Below are 22,966 nucleotides of genomic sequence, written 5' to 3'. Positions count from 1 at the left end.
GCAGGTGCTGAGACGGGCTTATGAGAAAACCTTAGTGACCTCTTCAGTAGTAGCGAGGTCAGAAGAGGAAAGTGTGGAGGGAGGTTTAGTATAAGGTATGCTAAGTGGGATGGATGTCTGTGCAGTGGCGATGTCCCTACGAATTGCATCAATCTTGTTTTTGAAATGATTTGCAATCTCATGAGCAGTGAGTGAGGTACTGGGTGGAGGTGGAGAAAGTAGAGAGTTAAAAGTAGAGAAGAGAAAACGAGGACTGGATGACAAGGTATTGATGAGAGCGACAAAGTCGTCTTGTTTGGCAGCATGGAGGGAGGAATTGTATGTGAAGAAAGCAGATTTATATCGGGTGCATGCTTGCTGAGATTTGGTTTTATGCCACAATCACTCCAACAATCATTTCTGGTGTGGTCAGTCTGCCACGGATGTAATGGTCTGATGGGCTTGATGCTTCGTGTTGTTAGAGGAGCAAGTCAGTCTAATGTGGATGAGAGCAAACTGTTGTAGACAGCAGTGGCCAGGTCAGGGCAGGACAGGGGAGAGATTCTGTCATAGAGTTGGTCAGTTGCAGAGTGGAAAGGAGCCGGGTTCAAGTTGTGAAGGTTTCTGCGGGTAATTGTTGGCTGCTTGGAGGGATAGGTGTTTGAAGACGTGGAGACTGTGAAGGTGATGAGATTGTGATCAGAGAGAGGAAAGGGGGTGTTTGTGAGGTTGTAGGGAGTGCAAAGATGGGAGAAAACAAGGTGTAATGTATTCCCATCAGAGTGAGTGGAGGACGTATACATTGTGCTAATGCAAGAGATGAGGTTATGTAGAAGAGTTGGGATGTAGCCGGGTTGTTGACATTAATAGGGATGGTAGAATCTCTGAGAATGATAGTTTGTAGTTTAGAGGACAGAAAGTAGGGTGTCCAGGTGGAGAAATCATGAAGAAAGCGGGACACGGGTCCAGGAGGCCGATAGATCACTGCAATCCTCAGAGAAATGGGAGAAAACAGCCGGATGCAGTGAGTCTGGGAAGAAGAGAAGGATAGAGAGGGAGGGTTAGGGGGGACTTGAAAGGTGCTCAGTGGGGACAGAAGCAAACCAACCCCACCACCTTTCTGACCACTGGGTCTGGGTGAGTGGGTCCAGGGGAGGCCTCCATAGGGAAGTGCTGCGGTGGAAGCAGAATCTGCTGCTTGGAGCCAGGTTTCTGTAATTGCTAGTAGGTTAAGGGAGCCGGAGACAAAAAGGTCATGGACAGAGGTGAGATTATTACAGACAGAGCGGGCATTCCAGAGCGCACATGAAAAAGGGAGGGTGGTTTTTGTGAGCACAGGGACTGATATTAAATTGAGGGGATTGCAGCTATTCCTGGATGAAAGAGGATGCCTGGTGTGGGGGTGAATTACTGGAGGACCAGGGTTTGGGGAGATATCCCCAGAGGTTAGGAGAAGGAGGAGGGTGCCTGATGTGGGGGTGAAATACTGGAGGACCAGGGTTTGGGGAGATATCCCCAGAGGTTAGGAGAAGGAGGGTGCAGAAAGTAAGATGGGAGCGGGATGTACACGAGCGCACATGCCTTCCAGTCCTGGTGTTTGGGTCAGCAGGAGAGTGAAGTATCAGCAGGAGGTGATGAGAGCAGTAGTAGGGAGTTGGTAGCAGTGAGGGGGAGATGTACAAGTTCTGGGGTGGAGCAGAGGGGTGAGATTTTTGGAACACAGGAAAGTAATATGAGAAGGAGGCGTAGAGGGGAAATATGAAAGGCACATGGAGTGGGACTCAGACTTGTAGGAGATGTTTCCCGGGGTGTTTGCTTGCAGTCTGTCCAGCATGCAGGAGAGTTTCTTGTTGTATCTTCCTGCTGCTTTAGTTCAACTGCTTCTTAGCACTCCATCAACGCAGAACTCACTCAAAAGCAGCCACCCCATCAGTGATCTTCCCCCATCAGTGACTGTGCCCCCCATCAGTGATCTTCCCCCATCAGTGCCTGTGCCCCCCATCAGTGATCTTCCCCCATCAGTGACTGTGCCCCCCATCAGTGATCTTCCCCCATCAGTGCCTGTGCCCCCCATCAGTGATCTTCCATTAGCTGATCTAAATTTATAGGGAGATGGCCCAATGAGCACTCATCTCCACCCCAATTAGGAACTGATAAGGATCACATGAATAAGGGGGGATGATTCTCAAACACAGACCAGACACAGGCTACAGTCATAAAACGGTAATAAGATGTTATGTTCTATTTACACCCAGTAGCCCCCCGTCATGTCCGTCCTCTTCGTCCATAGTCATGTCCATCCTCTTTGTCTATAGTCCTGTTCGTCCTCTTCCTCCGTAGTCATGTCCGTCCTCTTCCTCCATAGTCACTATGATGTCTTTTATCTCCAGCAGATGATACACACATGTTGATGATACACATCAATATTTAGAAGGACACAAGGATCTCTACAAGGACGTCATGATGGACAATCAGCCGCCCCTCACATCACCGGGTAAGAGGAGACTTTATTGTAAAGGAGAGAGCAGTACGGAGGATCCACCTAGATCCCCCATCATCTGATAAACACATAGAAACAATGGATTCAGTCAGTGTGTGTGTTTCCTACAGATGGATCCAGTCATGGGAACCCACCAGAGAGATGTCCCCGTCCTCTGTATTCCCGGGATTCCACACAGGAAGGTCACACCATCCCTCACCATCATCAGGTAGATGAGGAACAATCACTGATAGTATCATTAGGATCTGTACATTATCTGCATTGTTACCATTGATGTCATTTTATTATATCTTTCAGAGTGGAATCCTCGGGGATGATAATATTGATGTTAAAGAAGAGTATAAAGAGGAGGATGAGGAGTATGGAGTGATGGAGGAGTTTTCAGAAGGACACAAGGATATGATGGAGCCACCTAATACCAGGAACCCACCAGAGAGATGTCCCCGTCCTCTGTATTCCCGGGATTCCACACAGGAAGGTCACACCATCCCTCACTATTACAAGGTTGGTGGGATGGAGCATCTAGAACATGGACTCATAGAGACAATGTGTGGAGCTTATTTATGTGACCTTATATTTTACAGATGATATTTTCTCTCATTTCCTTGATTTAGAGTGGAGATCCAATCGATATAGAATTTGAGGTGAAAGCAGAAGAAGAAGAGGCGTATGTGAGGGATGATCAGCAGTCTATGGAGGAGGATGGAATAACGGGGACATTTATAGAGGAGGACACTCCTACAGAGATCAGCACAGGTGGGTCATGAACACTAAATCCATTCCTCCACCCATACTGCTCACTGATTGGTCCAGAGTAGGGCGGGGACTGGGTGATATCAGCCTGTAATCCCCTGGTCACTTTCCTGAGCTGTGTTCCCCGTCCTGTATTCCTGGATTTCTCTCGGATAATCTTCCTTCTCTGTGCTGCAGACACAATTTATGTATCTAGACTGGATTTATGGAGGTTCTGGGGTTCAGCTGGCAGCAAAATGTTGATTTTCACCATAGATGTCTATGAGTCCAGCAAGATCTCTGACAGAACATTTCTCCCAGGGTTCCTTGCTCTGTGGTCTGCTGGCTGTGCCGGGTGGAGGGATATGTCTGTAGTGTCTCAGCCCCAAGTCACTGAGTGCAGTCTCAGGAGATGGGAGGCAGCGGTGTGGGATCTCTGCAACTTGTCTACAGTAAACATTTAATCTTCCACTGATTACTGAATACCAATATTATGAGTTCTGACCCTTACACTGTATAATGTATATTGTACATTACATACTCCTGACCCCTGCACTATATACTCTGTTGTACATTACATCCTCCTGACCCCTGCACTATATACTCCATGTTGTACATTACATACTCCTGACCCCTGCACTATATACTCTATGTTGTACATTACATACTCCTGACCCCTGCACTATATACTCCATGTTGTACATTACATACTCCTGACCCTGCACTATATACTCTGTTGTACATTACATACTCCTGACCCCTGCACTATATACTCTATGTTGTACATTACATACTCCTGACCCCTGCACTATATACTCTATGTTGTACATTACATACTCCTGACCCCTGCACTATATACTCTATGTTGTACATTACATACTCCTGACCCCTGCACTATATACTCTATGTTGTACATTCCATAGTCCTGACCCCTGCACTATATACTCTATGTTGTACGTTACATACTCCTGACCCCTGCACTATATACTCTATGTTGTACATTACATATTCCTGACCCCTGCACTATATACTCTATGTTGTACATTACATACTCCTGACCCCTGCACTATATCCTCTATGTTGTACATTACATACCCCTGACCCCTGCACTATATACTCTATGTTGTACATTACACACTCCTGACCCCTGCACTATATCCTCTATGTTGTACATTACATACTTCTGTCCCCTGCACTATATACTCTGTTGTACATTATATACTCCTGACCCCTGCATTATATACTATATGTTGTACATTACATACTCCTGACTTCTGCTCTCCCCCCTCCCCCCACTGCTATATATACACATAATATGGATTCTCTTTTGTTACACCCATTTCCTCCCAGCTGGACATTTTATATCGGATGATGTGATTGGAGCACAGACTTTTACATGGTGATAATAATGTGATAACATCCTCCAACTTTGGACCCTTAAACAGAAAGTGATAATGAGGGAGGAGTCAATACGCCAATGATGGTGGTCTTCAGGATCAGTCCAGTCTTCATCTTGGTTGTTCTCCCCCCATCCTCACTCTCTGACCTCTGGTGGGGCTCAGCCCCGCTGTTCTTCATGACTAAATCATGGACTAAATAAGGAAGTGCAGTACTTCTTGTGTTGGGAAGATGGCGATGAGTGATAGAGGGGGTGGGGACCCTCGTCCTATAATCCCCTCATCACTGTCCCTCCTATAAAAGACAGTTCTGGTTGTTTCCTCACTCTCTGACTAAGGTCCATGAATAAAGAAATGACCTGGTAGGAGATCAGAGGAGCCATTTCCTAGTTCCCTTGAGGGTGGAATTGTAAGCTCCTCAGAGACCAAGCTGCCTGATGTGGGCGGAGTCCTGGTTTGGGGGAACCAATCAACTCCTGTCTAGTAATCCTCTTTGTCTTTGTATTTTAGTCCATGGCCGGGAGATGAGGAAAACCTCCGAGGATTGTCTCACTTTGTCTCCAGACTGGAAAGTAGAAGATGAGGACATCACACAGTATAGTCCAGGAGAAAACCCGGCTCCCTCCAATGTCCATCCTGCACCACCCAGTGTAGATGGACCATCGGATTCCTTGTATCCTGAGGAACCTCAGACTGTGCGGGACCGGGCCAGCCTTCCAACAGGGAAGAGCTTCTCCTGTACTGAGTGCGGGAAAGGTTTCCAGTCTAAATCTGGTCTGAATGGGCATAAAAGATTTCATACAGGGGAGAAGCCACATTCCTGTCCTGAGTGTGGGAAATGTTTTTCAGAGAAGTCCAATCTTTACAAACATCAAAGAACTCACACAGGGGAGAAGCCGTATTCCTGTCCTGAGTGCGGGAAATGTTTTTCAGAGAAGGTCAGTCTTTCCACACATCAGAGATCTCACACAGGGGAGAAGCCGTATTCCTGTCCTGAGTGTGGGAAATGTTTTTCAGTGAAGTCCAATCTTTACACACATCAAAGATCTCACACAGGGGAGAAGCCGTATTCCTGTCCTGAGTGTGGGAAATGTTTTTCATTGAAGTCCAATCTTTACACACATCAGAGATCTCACACGGGAGAGAAGCCATATTCCTGTCCTGAGTGTGGGAAATGTTTTTCAGTTAAGTCCCATTTTAAAAGTCATCAGAGATCTCACACAGGGGAGAAGCTGTATTCTTGTTCTGAGTGCGGGAAATGGTTTTCACTGAAGTCCAAACTTGATTATCATCAGAGATCTCACACAGGGGAGAAGCCACATTTCTGTCCTGAGTGTGGGAAATGTTTTTCATTGAAGTCCAGTCTTTACATACATCAAAGATCTCACACAGGAGAGAAGCCGTATTCCTGCCCTGAGTGTGGGAAATGTTTTTCAGTGAAGTCCAGTCTTTACACACATCAGAGATCTCACACGGGAGAGAAGCCGTATTCCTGTCCTGAGTGTGGGAAATGTTTTTCAGTTAAGTCCTATTTTAATCCACATCAGAGATCTCACACTGGGGAGAAGCCATATTCTTGTCCTGAGTGTGGGAAATGTTTTTCAGTGAAGTCCAGTCTTTACACACATCAGAGATCTCACACGGGAGAGAAGCCGTATTCCTGTCCTATGTGTGGGAAATGTTTTTCAGTTAAATCCCATATTAACAGACATCAGAGATCTCACACTGGGGAGAAGCCGTATTCTTGTCCTGAGTGCGGGAAATGTTTTTCACAGAAGTCCAGTGTTTACATACATCACAGATCTCACACAGGGGAGAAGCCACTTTCCGGTCCTGAGTGAGGGAAATGTTCCTCACTGAAGTCCTGTTTTCCTGTACATCAGGTATTATAACGGGGTAGACAGATCAGATGGGTCAATACTTATTGGGGGGTGGAATGGGGAAAGATGGGGGGAGGGCTATGGTAGATGATAAGAAGGTTCCCATGTTACAAACAACCAGTGCAATTGGTACCATTTTTGTATGCAAATAAAAAATACAAAAAATCCATGTGAACAAGGTGTCGGCGAATGAACAAGGTGTCGGCGAATGAACAAGGTGTCAGTGAATGAAAGTGTTTGTTCCCTAATGCCAGAAGTGTGCCCAGCACAATAGGTGAGTTGGAAGGTTTGGTGCATGAAGAGAACTAGGATTGAATTGGTATTGCTGAATCTTGGCTTCATTCCTCACATGACTGGACCATTCATATTCCTGGCTAGGTTCTCTTTCGGAGAGACGGGGGAAATAGGAAAGGTGGTGGTGTCTGTCTCTATGTGAGAAGTGATCTCAGAGCGAGTGTGAAAGAGGACCTAGTTGATGGAGAGTGTGATGAGGCTGAAGTATTATGGGTGGAGCTGCACATGGGGGGGGCGGTACTACAAAGGTCATCATTGGAGTTTGTTATAGGCCTTCCAGTGTTAATGAGGAGGTGGAGACTCAGCTCCTCCCACAGATGGAAAGGGCTGCAAGGGCTGGGACAGTGATAATAATGGGGGATTGTAACTACCCGGAAATTGACTGGAGTAATGGTACTGCAGGAACAGTTAAAGGCCAAAAATGTATAAACCTACTACAGGACAATTTTATGGTCCAGTTCATAGAGGCCCCAACTAGGAATGATGCTCTGCTTGACCTGGTCATCTTCAACCATGCAGAGCTTATTATGAATGTCCATATAAAATAACATCTGGGTAGCAGTGACCATAACATGATTTCATTTATTGTTAGCTATAAACAGTAAGCACAGGAAAAATAAAAATGCTCAAATTTAAGAGAGCTAATTTTCCAAAGCTGAGAGCTGCTCTCCAAGACTTAGACTGGGAGGGAATATTGGCATCGATGAACACAACACAGAAATGGGAGTTCTTCAAAAAGACTGTATGTGACCACACTGCAAAATATATTCCCATGGGCAACAAGTATAAAAGGCTACAAATCCAACCTATGTGGCTTACGGCCAAAGTTACAAAAGCGATAGATAATAAGAAAAGAGATTTTATTAAATATAACAATGAAGGAACGCGATCATCGTTTACACATTACAAAGAATAGAACAGAAGATGCAAAAAGGAAATAAAGGCACAAAAACTGAAAACAAACGACAGAAAGATATCAGGACGACCCCAAAACATTCCTCCAATATAAGAATAGTAGAAAGGTCCGGTCCCAGCATGTAGGCCCTTTACAGAACCATCTAGAGGGGGGGGGACAAAGAGAAGGACAATGTATGAAATCCCTTCTTCAGCTCTGTGTATACAAAGGAGCATGGGGGGGCTCTTGTCCATAATGGGGGGTGGTACTGACACCCCCCCAGATGATCCACATTGGCTCACAGTTGATATGATCCAGAAATATTTAGACTGAATAAAGCCCCTGGACCGGATGGCAGACACCCAAGGGGCCTTAAAGGATTCAGCTCTGTCATTTCACGGCCATTGTTTCTGTCCAGGAATGAGAAGATCGCCATGACGCATGAATCTGACAAGACATACAGGCAGGTGGGCAGTAGGACCCAGGCACGCCTGTCACCAATGATGGCACCGGCAGGCACTAGGACCCAGGCGCGCCTGTCACCAGTGACGGCACCGGCAGACAATATGACCCGGGTGCGCCTGTCATCAATGACGGCACTGGCAGGCACTAGGACCCGGGTGCGCCTATCACCAATGACGGCACCGGCAGGCACTAGGACCCGGGTGCGCCTATCACCAATGATGGCACCGGCAGGCACTAGGACCCAGGCGCGCCTGTCACCAATGACGGCACCGGCAGGCAATATGACCCAGGCGCGCCTGTCACCAATGATGGCACCGGCAGGCACTAGGACCCAGTAGCGCCTTCCACCAATGACGGCACCGGCAGGCAATTTGACCCAGGCACACCTGTCACCAATGACGGCACCGGCAGGCAATATGACCCAGGCGCACCTGTCACCAATGACGGCACCGGCAGGCAATATGACCCAGGCGCGCCTGTCACCAATGACGGCACCGGCAGGCACTAGGACCCAGTTTAACCCCTCGCCATCCTGAGGATTTACCCCCCTTCTTGACCAGACCTCTGGCGCTCTACTAATTCAACGGATAATTGCGCGGTCATGCAATGCTGCACCCAAATGAAATTTATGTCCTTTTTTTCACACAAATAGAGCTTTCTTTCGGAGGTATTTGATGACCTGTGCGTTTTTTATTTTTTGTGCTATAAACAAAAAAAGACCAAAAATTTTGAAAAAAAAACAATATTTTTTACTGTTGGCTATAAAAAATATATAGTAAACTCAAAGTTAGTTATAAATTTAGGCCGAAATGTATTCTGCTCCATGTTTTTGGTAAAAAAAATCCCAATAAGTGTATATTGATTGCTTTGTGTGATAGTTATAGTGTCTACAAACTATGGGAGAGATCATGGAATTTACACCATTGTTTTACTATACAGCACTGCACTAGTGTTACTGACAATTGCGCGGTCATGCAATACGGTACATAAATGAGCATAACTAAACTCTTCTTTAAACATAGATGAATCTATCCCAATATAAAATAAATTATAAAATAAAAATCCCAAAAAATTATATATCAAACTAAATGTCCCAAAAAATAAATGTCCAAAATGTCTCTGTAAAGATGTCTTTCCAAATTCCAAAGCAAACTCGTATCATCTTTAATCATCCAGTATGGAAATTCCAAAATTCTTCATGAACCTCAAAAAAATAAACTTCTGATAGTGTATTACCTTTATACTGAACATACATGTAAAATAGTGAAAGAACCGTGTATCATGCCAACTGCATAACGTGAGCTCACACGTGAAAAACCAATTCCTCTACCAATATATCAATCTCTGAATATGTAAATACACTCGTGACAAGAATCAGAAGAGTGACCATTCCAAGTCCAAACGATGAAACGTGATCACCTCCAAATAGTGAGAATGGAGAATCACCCAAATCTCTAATAGTGAGCTCTACAAACTCAATAATAGTGAACAATAAAGTGCTCTCCTCCAACTGGTGCAACAATGGATCATTCCCCTCTGGAAATAAATCCCAGGCTTTCAGGGGATAGTCGCACTCTCCAGGCTTCCTAATGTTCCTGTTGGCACTCTTCCATATTCCTCATCAGGTGAGATAGGAGACAATCAGCGCTATATAGTAACATAAGTCAATATTTATTGAATATCTTACATTACAATTGAAGAATATCAGCTTCCAGCATTCAGAACAGCTCAGGTGTAGTCCTATGTATAGAGAACCGCATGTTCCCACTTCCAAAATGGCCACCACCACACTTCCGGTTTTGCGTGAGTGCATGAGACGTCACGTGTCCCGACATGTTTCATCACTTCCTGGACTTTTTCACAAGAGATCAAGATGTCTGAGAGGTGGTTCCTTATATTCTGTCCCACATCAAGGGCAGGAAATCGAATCCGCCATCTTACTATATGGAAAAATGGTGGCATGTACAGTCATGGCCGAAATTGTTGGCACCCTTGATATTTTTCCTGAAAATCAAGTATTTCACACAAAAAAGGTATTGCATTAACACATGTTTTGCTATACACATGTTTATTCCCTTTGTATGTATTGGAACAAATATAAAACAGAGGCAGAAAAGCAAATATGACATAATGTCACACAAAACCCCAAAAATGGGCTGGACAAAAGTATTGGCACCCTTAACTTAATATTTGGTTGCACACCCTTTGGAAAACATAACTGAAATCAGTCGCTTCCTATAACCATCAATAAGCTTCTGACACCTCTCACCCGGAATTTTGGACCACTCTTCCTTTGCAAACAGCTCCAGGTCTCTCTTATTGGAAGGACACCTTTTCCCAACAGCAATTTTAAGATCTCTCCACAGGTGTTCAATGGGATTTAGATCTGGGCTCATTGCTGGCCACTTCAGAACTCTCCAGCGCTTCTTTGCCATCCATTTCTGAGTGCTTTTTGACGTATGTTTGGGGTCATTGTCCTGCTGGAAGACCCAGGATCTTGGACGCAAACCCAGCTTTCTGACACTGGGCCCTACAGTGCGACCCAAAATCCTTTGGTAATCCTCAGATTTCATGATGCCTTGCACACAGTCAAGGCACCCAGTGCCAGAGGCAGCAAAACAACCCCAAAACATCATTGAACCTCCACCATATTTTACCGTAGGTACTGTGTTTTGTTCTTTGTAGGCCTCATTCCGTTTTCGGTAAACAGTAGAATGATGTGCTTTACCGAAAAGCTCTATCTTGGTCTCATCTGTCCACAAGACGTTTTCCCAGAAGGCTTTTGGCTTACTCAAGTACATTTTGGCAAACTGTAGTCTTGCTTTTTTATGTCTCTGTGTCAGCAGTGGGGTCCTCCTGGGTCTCCTGCCATAGCGTTTCATTTCATTTAAATGTCGACGGATAGTTCGCGCTGACACTGATGCTCCCTGAGCCTGCAGGACAGCTTGAATGTCTTTGGAACATGTTTGGGGCTGCTTATCCACCATCCGGACTATTCTGCGTTGCAATCTTTCATCAATTTTCCTCATCCGTCCACGACCAGGGAGATTAGCTACAGTGCCATGGGTTGCAAACTTCTTGATAATGTTGCGCACTGTGGACAAAGGCAAATCTAGTTCTCTGGAGATGGACTTGTAACCTTGAGATTGTTGATATTTTGCCACAATTTTGGTTCTCAGGTCCTCAGACAGTTCTCGTCTCCTCTTTCTGTTGTCCATGCTTAGTGTGGCACAGACAGACACACAATGCAAAGGTTAAGTGAACGTCTCTCCTTTTTATCTGCTTTCAGGTGTGATTTCTATATTGCCCACACCTGTTACTTGCCCCAGGTGAGTTTACAGGAGCATCACATGCTTGTAACATTCTTATTTATCCGCAGTTGTGAAAGGGTGCCAATACTTTTGTCCAGCCCATTTTTGGAGGTTTGTGTGACATTATGTCGAATTTGCTTTCTTTCCTCCCTTTTTTTGTTTTGTCCCAATACACACAAAGGGAATAAACATGTGTATAGCAAAACATGTGTTAATGCAATACGTTTCGTGAGAAATACATGATTTCCTGGAGAAATATCAAGGGTGCCAACAATTTCGGCCATGACTGTATATCTTTATTCCCATTCCCTATACGAGCACTGCAATCCCTATACAAACACTGCAATCCCTATACAAACACTGCAATCCCTATACGAACACTGCAATCCCTATACGAGCACTGCAATCCCTATACGAGAACTGCAATCCCTATACGAAAACAGCAATCCCTATACGAACACTGCAATCCCTATACGAACACTGCAATCCCTATACGAGCACTGCAATCCCTATACGAGCACTGCAATCCCTATACGAGCACTGCAATCCCTATACGAACACTGCAATCCCTATACGAACACTGCAAACCCTATATGAGCACTACAATCCCTGTACGAACACTGCAATCCCTATATGGACACTGCAATCCCTATATGAGCACTACAATCCCTGTACGAACACTACAATCCCTGTACGAACACTGCAATCCCTGTACGAACACTGCAATCCCTATATGGACACTGCAATCCCTATATGAGCACTACAATCCCTGTACGAACACTGCAATCCCTATACAAACACTGCAATCCCTATATGAGCACTACAATCCCTGTACGAACACTGCAATCCCTATACGAGCACTGCAATCCCTATATGAACACTGCAATCCCTATACAAACACTGCAATCCCTGTATGAACACTGCAATCCCTATACAAACACTGCAATCACACAGCATCTATACTAGAACCATATAACTGTGTACCTATACTGTAATAAAAACTCCATCTTAATGACCCCCCCACTCCTCCTAACAGGTACACGCCCCCATACCTGATCTAAATCCCCATGTAATTAAAATGCTAAAAAGGATCAACATATACTGTGAATCCAACTAAATAGTAGCAATGTATATACACCCTTCTTATATAATATATAAATATATAACAGACCGATATTCAATACAATGACAATCTTATACCCCCTATGGTAATGACTCCCTCTACTGGTCAATCTATGCATTCCCAGATCAATACATTCTACATCTACTCACACACAAACTAAACCTGATCCATATCCCCCAAACTATCTCATAAAAATGATGATAAATATGATATATAATAAGATAAATTAAATAAAATATAATATATAAATAAAATAAATAAAATCAACCCCTAAAAAAACACTAACAGTTAATATAAAATCTACCAAATACACAAACGTTGTCACTATTTTACATGTATGTTCAGTATAAAGGTAATACACTATCAGAAGTTTATTTTTTTGAAGTTCACAAAGAATTGTGGAATTTCCATACTGGATGATTACAGATGATACGAGTTTGCTTTGGAATTTGGAAAGACATCTTTACAGAGACATTGTGGATATTTATTTTTTGGAACATTTAGTTGGATATATAATTTTTTGGGATTTTTATTTTATTTTACAATTTACTTTATTGCAAATTGTATTTATGTATTATTTTATTGTATATTGGGATAGATTCATCTCTGTTTAAAGAAGAGTTTAGTTACATGTACACATACTTTCAAGGGATCAAGATCTGTGTCAGATTTCTTGCAAATTGCACTTTAAATCACCATGTACCCCGACTTGGAAATCATGTGACATCAATGTAAGTCACATGATGTGACTGTGGTGTCAATAACACCACTTAGAAATCTGCTTTAATGTGACCGGGTGGCCCCCAGTAACATTGTTTGCGATTGCCATGTAATTGGCATGACATGCGACTTGCAAATCGTAGACCAAGTTGCACCCTATTGGCCACTGTAGGCTCTGTTCACATCCAATTGGATTGTGAACTCGTGCAACTTCACTGTAAATTGGACAATTGCCGCATTGGATTAGATGTGACAGTGGTGTTAGCCCCCAGTAACATTGGGTGCAATTTGCCATGCAAAGGGCAAGCTGCTGGCCATGCCAATCACATGACAAGTCACATCCAGGGTGTGCAATTTCAGGTGTGATTTGTGACTTGCCATCGTACATGATATCGGATATAATGAATGTGAATGTGAGGGGAGTAACATACGCCATTTGTTGCAGCGAGAGTTCAAAGGTAGTTCTTGTTGAACTTTTTGGCCATTTAATAACAATTTCACATCTACACTACCATAGAAATCACAATGCTACACACAATTGAAATCACAACTAGTTTGAAATTTTCTAGAAAACGGTGAAATTGGCAACTTAAAGCGCAATTTTCAATTGCATATAGTGTGAGCGAAGCAGGAAAATCAAAAAAGGAAATAAATCTTTGAAGGCGTGCGGTACCTGCCTGCTGGGATAAGGGTCTGCTATGCATTTGGGGGAAATTCCACACCAGTATTTATAACAATTTGGATGTGTGGATTCCCCACCCAAGCCTTTTCTCTCTCTCTCACTCTTCTATATGTCTCTCTTTATCACTCTTCAGTATGTATCTCTCGCTCGCTTTTCTTTGTCTCACTGGCTCGCTCTTCTCTCTCGCTCACTCTTCTGTATGTCTCTCTTTATCACTCTTCAGTATGTATCTCTCGCTCGCTTTTCTTTGTCTCACTGGCTCACTCTTCTGCGTGTTTCTCTTTATCACTCTTCAGTATGTATCTCTCGCTCGCTCTTTGTCTCACTCCTCTCTCTCACTCACTCTTCTGCATGTCTCTCTTTATCACTCTTCAGTATGTATCTCTCGCTCTCTTTATCACTCTCTGGTATGTATCTCTTACTCATCTCTCTCTCAGCTCTTTGCTTGCCAAATCCTTCACAAAAGGGGGTGGAGTGTAAACCAGCATTATCAAATCTATTAGTAGTATCTCCTCCCATTGTATGACATTCACATTAGGTGCAGCTTTGAAGGTGTTTGAACAGACAAGGCCTCATTCTAATTCACATTCTAGGGATCATTTAGACAGAAAGCAAAGATGCTGCCAGAACATGTATGTGAAGACAGCCACACACGGAGATCATGCTACTTCCTTGCCGTGGTTGGGATTCAAACCGACAACCCTAGAGTTGTGAGGCAGTAGTGCTAACCACTAATCCACGGAGCTACATTGCTAACCCAGCCTGTATTTCTGTGCTGTGAATCAATCCTAAGTCCCTGGGCAATGTCAGTATAACTACCAGATATCTCCAATGTGACACAAATGTTGTGCTATGTTGCCAATTCACATGTATGTTGGTTCTATGTATCCCAATACAAAGGACTGCAATACTAATACAGGCGTACCTCGGTTTACCAAACCATTAAAATTAATTGGTTGTTTTATAAATGTTTGAATCATTTGGTTCACAATACGAAGTGTATGTCGGCGCTGATTTTCAATGCTAATGGCTAATGCCTTTTTTTGTCCTTCACTATAGTTCACACGCTTAGCTGTCACTTTCCCCGAAGTTAAAGAAAAATGTCTGAATTTTAATTAACTAAAAGTCAACCTTGTTACCTTTAAGGAAATAATCTCAAAACTTTCTCTTTTAGCCGGGGGAAGTGACAGGTGAATTTCTGAGCTAAAGTGAAGACCAAAAAAAACCAGAATAACATTTAAAAACCAGCACCATAATAATAAAAAAACCCGGCATGGGGTCCCCCCCTCCCATCCATACCAAGCCCTTCGGATCTGGTATGGATATTAAGGGGGAACTCCACGCCAAAATTAAAGAAAAAACAGCATAGGGCTCCCCCCAAAATCCATACCAGACCCTTATCCGAGCATGCAGCCCGGCAGGTCAGGAAAGGGGGGGACGAGCGAGCGCCCCCCCTCCTGAACCATACCAGACCACATGCCCTCAACATGGGGGGGTGCTTTGGGGCAGGGGGCTCCCCCCAAAGCACCTTGTCCCCATGTTGATGGGGACAAGGGCCTCCTCCCCACAACCCTGGCCTGTGGTTGTGGGGGTCTGCGGGCGGGGGGCTTATTAGAATCTGGAAGCCCCCTTTAACAAGGGGGCCCCCAGATCCCAGCCCCCCCCCTACGTGAATGAGTCTGCGGTACATGGTCCTGCGATTCATTCACAAAAAAACAAAGTGTTGTGTAAAAAAAACACAGTACAGGGTCTTTGACAAGTCCTTTATTAAAACAATGTCCCCCGAAATAGATCCAACGTCAATCATGGCGGCGACCCGAAAAAAGAAAAAAAAAAACCTATTTAAGAGCTGTCAGCGGGACCTTTTTTCAGAAGCCTGGAAGCCTCCGACGGGAGCAGAACCTTTTTTTTTTCTTTTTTCGGATCGCCGCCGTGATTGACGTTGGATCTACTTCGGGGGACATTGTTTTAATAAAGGACTTGTCAAAGACCCTGTACTGTGTTTTTTTTACACAGCACTTTGTTTTTTTGTGAATGAGTCGAGGGACCATGTACCGCAGACTCATTCATGTAGGGGGGGGCCAGGGTCTGGGGGCCCACTTGTTAAAGGAGGCTTCCAGATTCTGATAAGCCCCCCACCTGCAGACCCCCACAACCACTGGCCAGGGTTGTGGGGAAGAGGCCCTTGTCCCCATCAACATGGGGACAAGGTGCTTTGGGGGGGAGCCCCCCTGCCCCAAAGCACCCCCCATGTTGAGGGCATGTGACCTGGTATGGTTCAGGAGGGGGTCGCTCGCTCATCCCCCCCCTTTCCTGACCTGCCGGTCTGCATGCTCGGGTAAGGGTCTGGTATGGATTTAAGGGGGAACCCCACGCTGTTTTTTTTTAAATTTTGGCGTGGAGTTCCCCCTTAATATCCATACCAGACCTGAAGGGCTTGGTAAGGATGGGAGGGAGGACCCCACGCATTTTTTTTTTTTTATCTGCAGACATTTTTTTTATATTCAACTGTCAAAATAAATATTAAATAGACATTCGAAAAAAGTAAAATCATTACAGTAATAATTAAAAAGGATAAGAAACAAAAATAGAATCAAAAGAACTAAGGAAATCAAATTAGAATACAGAAAGATATGCCGAGTGCTGTTTGTTAAACACAGGAGATGCGACCGAGTGCCGGCTGTCAGAGGACTCCACACACAGGAGACGTGACCGAGTGCCGGCTGTCAGAGGACTCCACACACAGGAGACGTGACCGAGTGCCGGCTGTCAGAGGACTCCACACACAGGAGACGTGACCGAGTGCCGGCTGTCAGAGGACTCCACACACAGGAGACGTGACCGAGTGCTGTCTGTCAGAGGACTCCACACACAGGAGACGTGACCGAGTGCCGGCTGTCAGAGGACTCCACACACAGGAGACACAATCTTTGCCATCTGTCAGAGGACTCCACACACAGGAGACGTGACCGAGTGCCGGCTGTCAGAGGACTCCACACACAGGAGACGTGACCGAGTGCCGGCTGTCAGAGGACTCCACACACAGGAGACGTGACCGAGTGCCGGCTGTCAGAGGACTCCACACACAGGAGACACAATCTTTGCCATCTGTCAGAGGACTCCACACACAGGAGACGTGACCGAGTGCCGGCTGTCAGAGGGATCCACACACAGGAGACGTGACCGAGTGCCGGCTGTCAGAGAAATCCACACATAGGAGACGTGACCGAGTGCCGGCTGTCAGAGGACTCCACACACAGGAGACGTGACCGAGTGCCGGCTGTCAGAGGACTCCACACACAGGAGACACAATCTTTGCCATCTGTCAGAGGACTCCACACACAGGAGACGTGACCGAGTGCCGGCTGTCAGAGGGATCCACACACAGGAGACGTGACCGAGTGCCGGCTGTCAGAGGACTCCACACACAGGAGACACAATCTTTGCCATCTGTCAGAGGACTCCACACACAGGAGACGTGACCGAGTGCCGGCTGTCAGAGGACTCCACACACAGGAGACGTGACCGAGTGCCGGCTGTCAGAGGACTCCACACACAGGAGACACAATCTTTGCCATCTGTCAGAGGACTCCACACACAGGAGACGTGACCGAGTGCCGGCTGTCAGAGGACTCCACACACAGGAGACGTGACCGAGTGCCGGCTGTCAGAGGAATCCACACACAGGAGACGTGACCGAGTGCCGGCTGTCAGAGGACTCCACACACAGGAGACGTGATCTTTGCCATCTGTCAGAGGACTCCACACACAGGAGACGCGACCGAGTGCCGGCTGTCAGAGGACTCCACACACAGGAGACGTGACCGAGTGCCGGCTGTCAGAGGACTCCACACACAGGAGACGTGACCGAGTGCCATCTGTCAGAGGACTCCACACACAGGAGATGCGACCGAGTGTCGGCTGTCAGAGGACTCCACACACAGGAGACGTGACCGAGTGCCGGCTGTCAGAGGACTCCACACACAGGAGACGTGACCGAGTGCCGGCTGTCAGAGGAATCCACACACAGGAGACGCCACCGAGTGCCGGCTGTCAGAAGACTCCACACACAGGAGACGTGACCGAGTGTCAGCTGTCAGAGGACTCCACACACAGGAGACGTGACCGAGTGCCATCTGTCAGAGGACTCCACACACAGGAGACGTGACCGAGTGCCGGCTGTCAGAGGACTCCACACACAGGAGACGTGACCGAGTGCCGGCTGTCAGAGGAATCCACACACAGGAGACGTGACCGAGTGCCGGCTGTCAGAGGACTCCACACACAGGAGACGTGATCTTTGCCATCTGTCAGAGGACTCCACACACAGGAGACGCGACCGAGTGCCGGCTGTCAGAGGACTCCACACACAGGAGACGTGACCGAGTGCCGGCTGTCAGAGGACTCCACACACAGGAGACGTGACCGAGTGCCATCTGTCAGAGGACTCCACACACAGGAGATGCGACCGAGTGTCGGCTGTCAGAGGACTCCACACACAGGAGACGTGACCGAGTGCCGGCTGTCAGAGGACTCCACACACAGGAGACGTGACCGAGTGCCGGCTGTCAGAGGAATCCACACACAGGAGACGCCACCGAGTGCCGGCTGTCAGAAGACTCCACACACAGGAGACGTGACCGAGTGTCAGCTGTCAGAGGACTCCACACACAGGAGACGTGACCGAGTGCCATCTGTCAGAGGACTCCACACACAGGAGATGCGACCGAGTGTCAGCTGTCAGAGGACTCCACACACAGGAGACGCGACCGAGTGCCGGCTGTCAGAGGACTCCACACACAGGAGACGTGACCGAGTGCCGGCTGTCAGAGGACTCCACACACAGGAGACGTGATCTTCGCCATCTGTCAGAGGACTCCACACAGAGATTTACTATTGAACAGCGTCTAAAAAGAAAGTGCCACAGAAGACGTCTAACATGTGTTCTGCACATGCTCATTCCTATTAGCCAGAGCCGCTGGAAAAGCGTCCAGTTTTTTAATGTGACGAGCAGCCTTAAAAAAGAGTACTATTTACACATTGTAAACATTTTTTTAAATGTCAGATATTGTTAAAAGTGAAGTCCTGATATTTGACAAAGCAAATTTCAATGGAAACATGTCTCTGCAGTGATTTTTCATGGTGTTAGATGTGCCTCTTAGCACGTCTGCTTTTTGGGTCTGCTTCCTGGACTGTGTCTCATTAGTAAATTCGATTTGGCGTCTACTTCTTAGATGCTTTCTTTAGTAAATGTCTTTGCCGTCTAAAAGTAGACACTCGCGGTTAAAAAGTAGACGCTAGCCCACAGAAATGCGCCCACACGCAATAGTAAATTTGGGCCCAAGTGTTCCCCCTTGACCAACATCATTTTTAATCCACGTCTCCCAGATGGTCTGGCCATTGGTTGAGTCCATCCTTGGGCTGAGGCTTATCTATTCCAATTGTGACATTTGGTCAATCCCGTAATTCACAACCTTAAATCCTTCCCTGACATTCAAAAAGCTGCTCGCATTCCACCCCATCAGTATTTTATCTACAGATACAACACATTTTTGCCTCCAAAGCCTCTTCTCTGACTCTTGAACAACCTACCCCTTTAGATCATATCTGCATCCAAGGCCCACACCACCGGGACATCATTTCCGCTACGTATACATTGCTTGTAGATGTCGCCCTTTTTCTATTGGTTCTCCCCTTTATATGTGTAAATGGTCCCGTTTCCTTCAATGTGATATTGGGTTGGATCAATGGAGTAGGATTTGGGAGGCCTCTTCTAAATCTTCTATGTGTGTAATGTATACAGAAAATCCTTCTAAGACCCCCATGTTTTGGTATCGGACCCCTGAGGTTCTCCATGATAGTAACCCGAATGTTTCCTCTGTTTGCTGGTGTTGTGGGACGGAAACTGCGACTCTTTTCCACATTTTTTGGGATTGCCGGTCCATTGCACCCTTTTGGGGGAGGTCCTTACCCCATTCTGGTTACTTCTGTGGGCTCCTGTCCCTTTTGAGCCCATTTACTTTCTGTTGGGTCTACCTTTTCGGGTCTCTCTAAATGTGCGAGGAAACTTTCCACCTACATGAGGGCAGCCAGGAGAACCATTCCCATGCATTGGCTGTCTTCTATGTCCCCCATGTTACCGGCACTGATGAAGGTCAGAGCAGAAATGAGAAAGTTGGAGTACCTACCTGCTTTACACCCTGCTACTGTCCCTGCGCTGGAGGCAGTTCAGGACCCACGGGACACCTATGACACCGATCTGTCTGCTCCGATCGTTTGTGATTGATGGCCATGTCACTGTTTTGTATTGACATTGTATGTTCTTATGTACCTCTCATCGATGAGCTGCTTTATCAGCCTTCTCTCCCTCTCTGCTTTTATTTTACATTTACCTTTGTGGCTGCTTGTTGTAATGTGTGATATAGAGAGGGAAATGGGTGCTAATAGGCTGCAGGAGATCTGCCGAGACATAGAGAGGGAAATGGGTGCTAATAGGCTGCAGGAGATCCGCTGAGACATAGAGAGGGAAATGGGAGCTAATAGGCTGCAGGAGATCTGCCGAGACATAGAGAGGGAAATGGGTGCTAATAGGCTGCAGGAGATCCGCCGAGACATAGAAAGGGAAATGGGTGCTAATAGGCTGCAGGAGATCCACCGAGACATAGAGAGGAAAATGGGCACTAACAGGCTGCAGGAGATCCGCTGAGACATAGAGAGGGAAATGGGCACTAATAGGCTGCAGGAGATCTGCCGAGACATAGAAAGGGAAATGGGCGCTAATAGGCTGCAGGAGATCTGCCGAGACATAGAGAGGGAAATGGGTGCTAATAGGCTGCAGGAGATCTGCCGAGACATAGGAAGGGAAATGGGAGCTAATAGGCTGCAGGAGATCTGCAGAGACAATGAAATGTGTATGAAATGGATGGATGTGCAGACACTCCCAGAAGATGATGTCATTATGAGTGGATTGATATATATTTTGCATTGTCCCCCCCAGAAGGATCAGGTTTGGCGGGATCGCTCTCATTAGCTATACATTTGTATTTTGTGTTCTGTGTTTGTAAGACTTTTCTATATGTAATAAGAGATGTTTGTTGAACAGTTGGTTACATAAGAGTTACATTTATTTCTTCTTCCTTTATTCAGTAATGTTTCATCTCCCGTAGTATCCCTGTAAGGTACATATTATACAGGAAGGGGGATTATGGGATGGATCTCGGGGCTGCAGTTCCTCTGAACTCCACAAGGTGCTGATCTCACCTATACTCACACAGGAAGTCTCTATGGAATACAGACAGGAAGTGATGTCAGGTACAGACAGGAAGTGATGTTAGGTGCAGACAGGAAGTGATGTCAGGCACAGACAGGAAGTGATGTCAGGTACAGACAAGAAGTGATGTCAGGCCAGACAGGAAGTTCCAGATGAGAGGTGAGGCGGGAAGAAGTATAGAGGAGACGTTGGTGGAAGTGGCAGCAGAGGAGGTAATAAGATGTTATTTCCTATTTACAACAAATGTATATAAATCTGAGGCTGTTTTAGGAATGTTGGGGATTTAAAAAATGAAAGGGGTTTTATAGCAAATTAAATGTGTAATATGTGTAACATTGTTCTGTTTATCTCCTCCTCCCCTCCCCCGCCTGTCTCCAGCACCGCACCTGGGGACTAGCAGGGAGGGGAGACTCCTTGCAGTGTAATGAGAACTGATTGGCTGCTCCTCAGGAAAGGGGAGTGTCCTGCTTATCCTTTCTCCCTTTCACTCCCAGAGCCGTTTTTGCATTTTTTGCACATTTAAAAAAATCACTTTATCCTGAAGATGACACAAAACCCCCCAAATATCGATTTTCTGAAAGTAGAGACTTTAGAGAATAAAATAGCGGCAGTTCTATTTTTTTTTTTCACAAAATATTATCACAAAGTCTAGGAAATGCCAAATTTCAGTAAAAAATACACTTAAGTTAATTTCAAGGCACAAAAAAGCAATAAATGACCCATTTATGTGTAAAAATATAAAAGCCGAGGTTGCAGCGAGTAAATAGATATCCAACATGTCAAACCTTAAGTTGTGTGTGCTGAAATGGTGACAACCTTTAGTCCCGGTATTATCTATAGGTGACACATTTATAGCCCCTTCTAGGTCATCAGTATAGAGTACGGAGGAGGTCTGCTCCTAGAATTATCCTCTCATTCTGGTGTGACCGGCGATATGTAACGTGTATCACAATCAATGTTATCACGTGTAGGCGCTCCAGCGTGTGCTCTTACATTTGGGCGTGCATATATGTGGGGGTGGGGGGGGGCCTTAACATTTTTTAAAGGGAGGATTTATGTGCTTGGGTGTAACTTTAATTGTTTACAATTTAAAAAAAACATTTTTACTTGAGATGAGATGACTTTTGATGACAGGTTCTCTTTATTGAGACATCCAAGGTCTAAAAGACCCCCAATGTCTCCCCTGTTCTCCATTGGATGTAATGTAGTGCACATCGCACCGCATTACATTCTTTGCCGGCCTCGATGGTCGGGAAATCTGTCATAACATCACTTCTGGGTCAGGACAAGAAGGGAGTGAACATGTCCGCTCTCCTCCGTCCCCTCTACCCTCCGACACCCGCTGACCCGGGCCCACAGATGGGCAAGCAGAGCCGGGGAAGCATAGTAGGTACAGGAGAGGTTCACACACACGTGGTGGCAGAGGCTGGCACCTGAAAGGAGATCCCTGCGGGGATAAAAATTAAAAACAATACTTGCCCGGCCCCCAGAACTACATGTCCCGGGCGTCGGGTGATGTAAAGTGACCATCCCTGCATGATGAGCCGACATTGACCTCACAGCACTGCCTCAGAGCAAACTAGTCATAGGAAGGATCAGATTTATCATTCCTTGTCTGCAGATCTAATACTCATCAAAACCAGTTCAGAGACCAAACAAACCCAACAGAGAAAAGGGGCCCCGGACCTCAAAATTGTAGTAAACACTAAACAGTCCAA

The 22,966-nt window shown here is 45.8% G+C and overlaps 1 protein-coding gene across 1 annotated transcript in view; it reads left to right on the top strand.

Annotated features, from left to right (window-relative positions):
- Window positions 1-4,939: 4,939 nt before the first annotated feature.
- LOC149443040 (uncharacterized) overlaps window positions 4,940-22,966 on the top strand; it is a 130,628-nt gene continuing 112,601 nt past the window's right edge. The window contains exon 1 of the mRNA XM_089655972.1: window positions 4,940-6,443. Coding sequence (XP_089512098.1) covers window positions 5,046-6,443 — 1,398 coding nt within the window. The 5' untranslated portion in view covers window positions 4,940-5,045. The remainder of the gene's footprint in view (window positions 6,444-22,966) is intronic.

Source organism: Staurois parvus, unplaced genomic scaffold, assembly GCF_062004578.1.
Source record: "Staurois parvus isolate SC_StPar_1 unplaced genomic scaffold, SC_StPar_1.0 ptg000879l, whole genome shotgun sequence".
NCBI classification, from domain to species: domain Eukaryota; kingdom Metazoa; phylum Chordata; class Amphibia; order Anura; family Ranidae; genus Staurois; species Staurois parvus.
The sequence above is the reverse complement of the archived record's forward strand: the minus strand, read 5'-3'. Positions and strand labels throughout refer to the sequence as shown.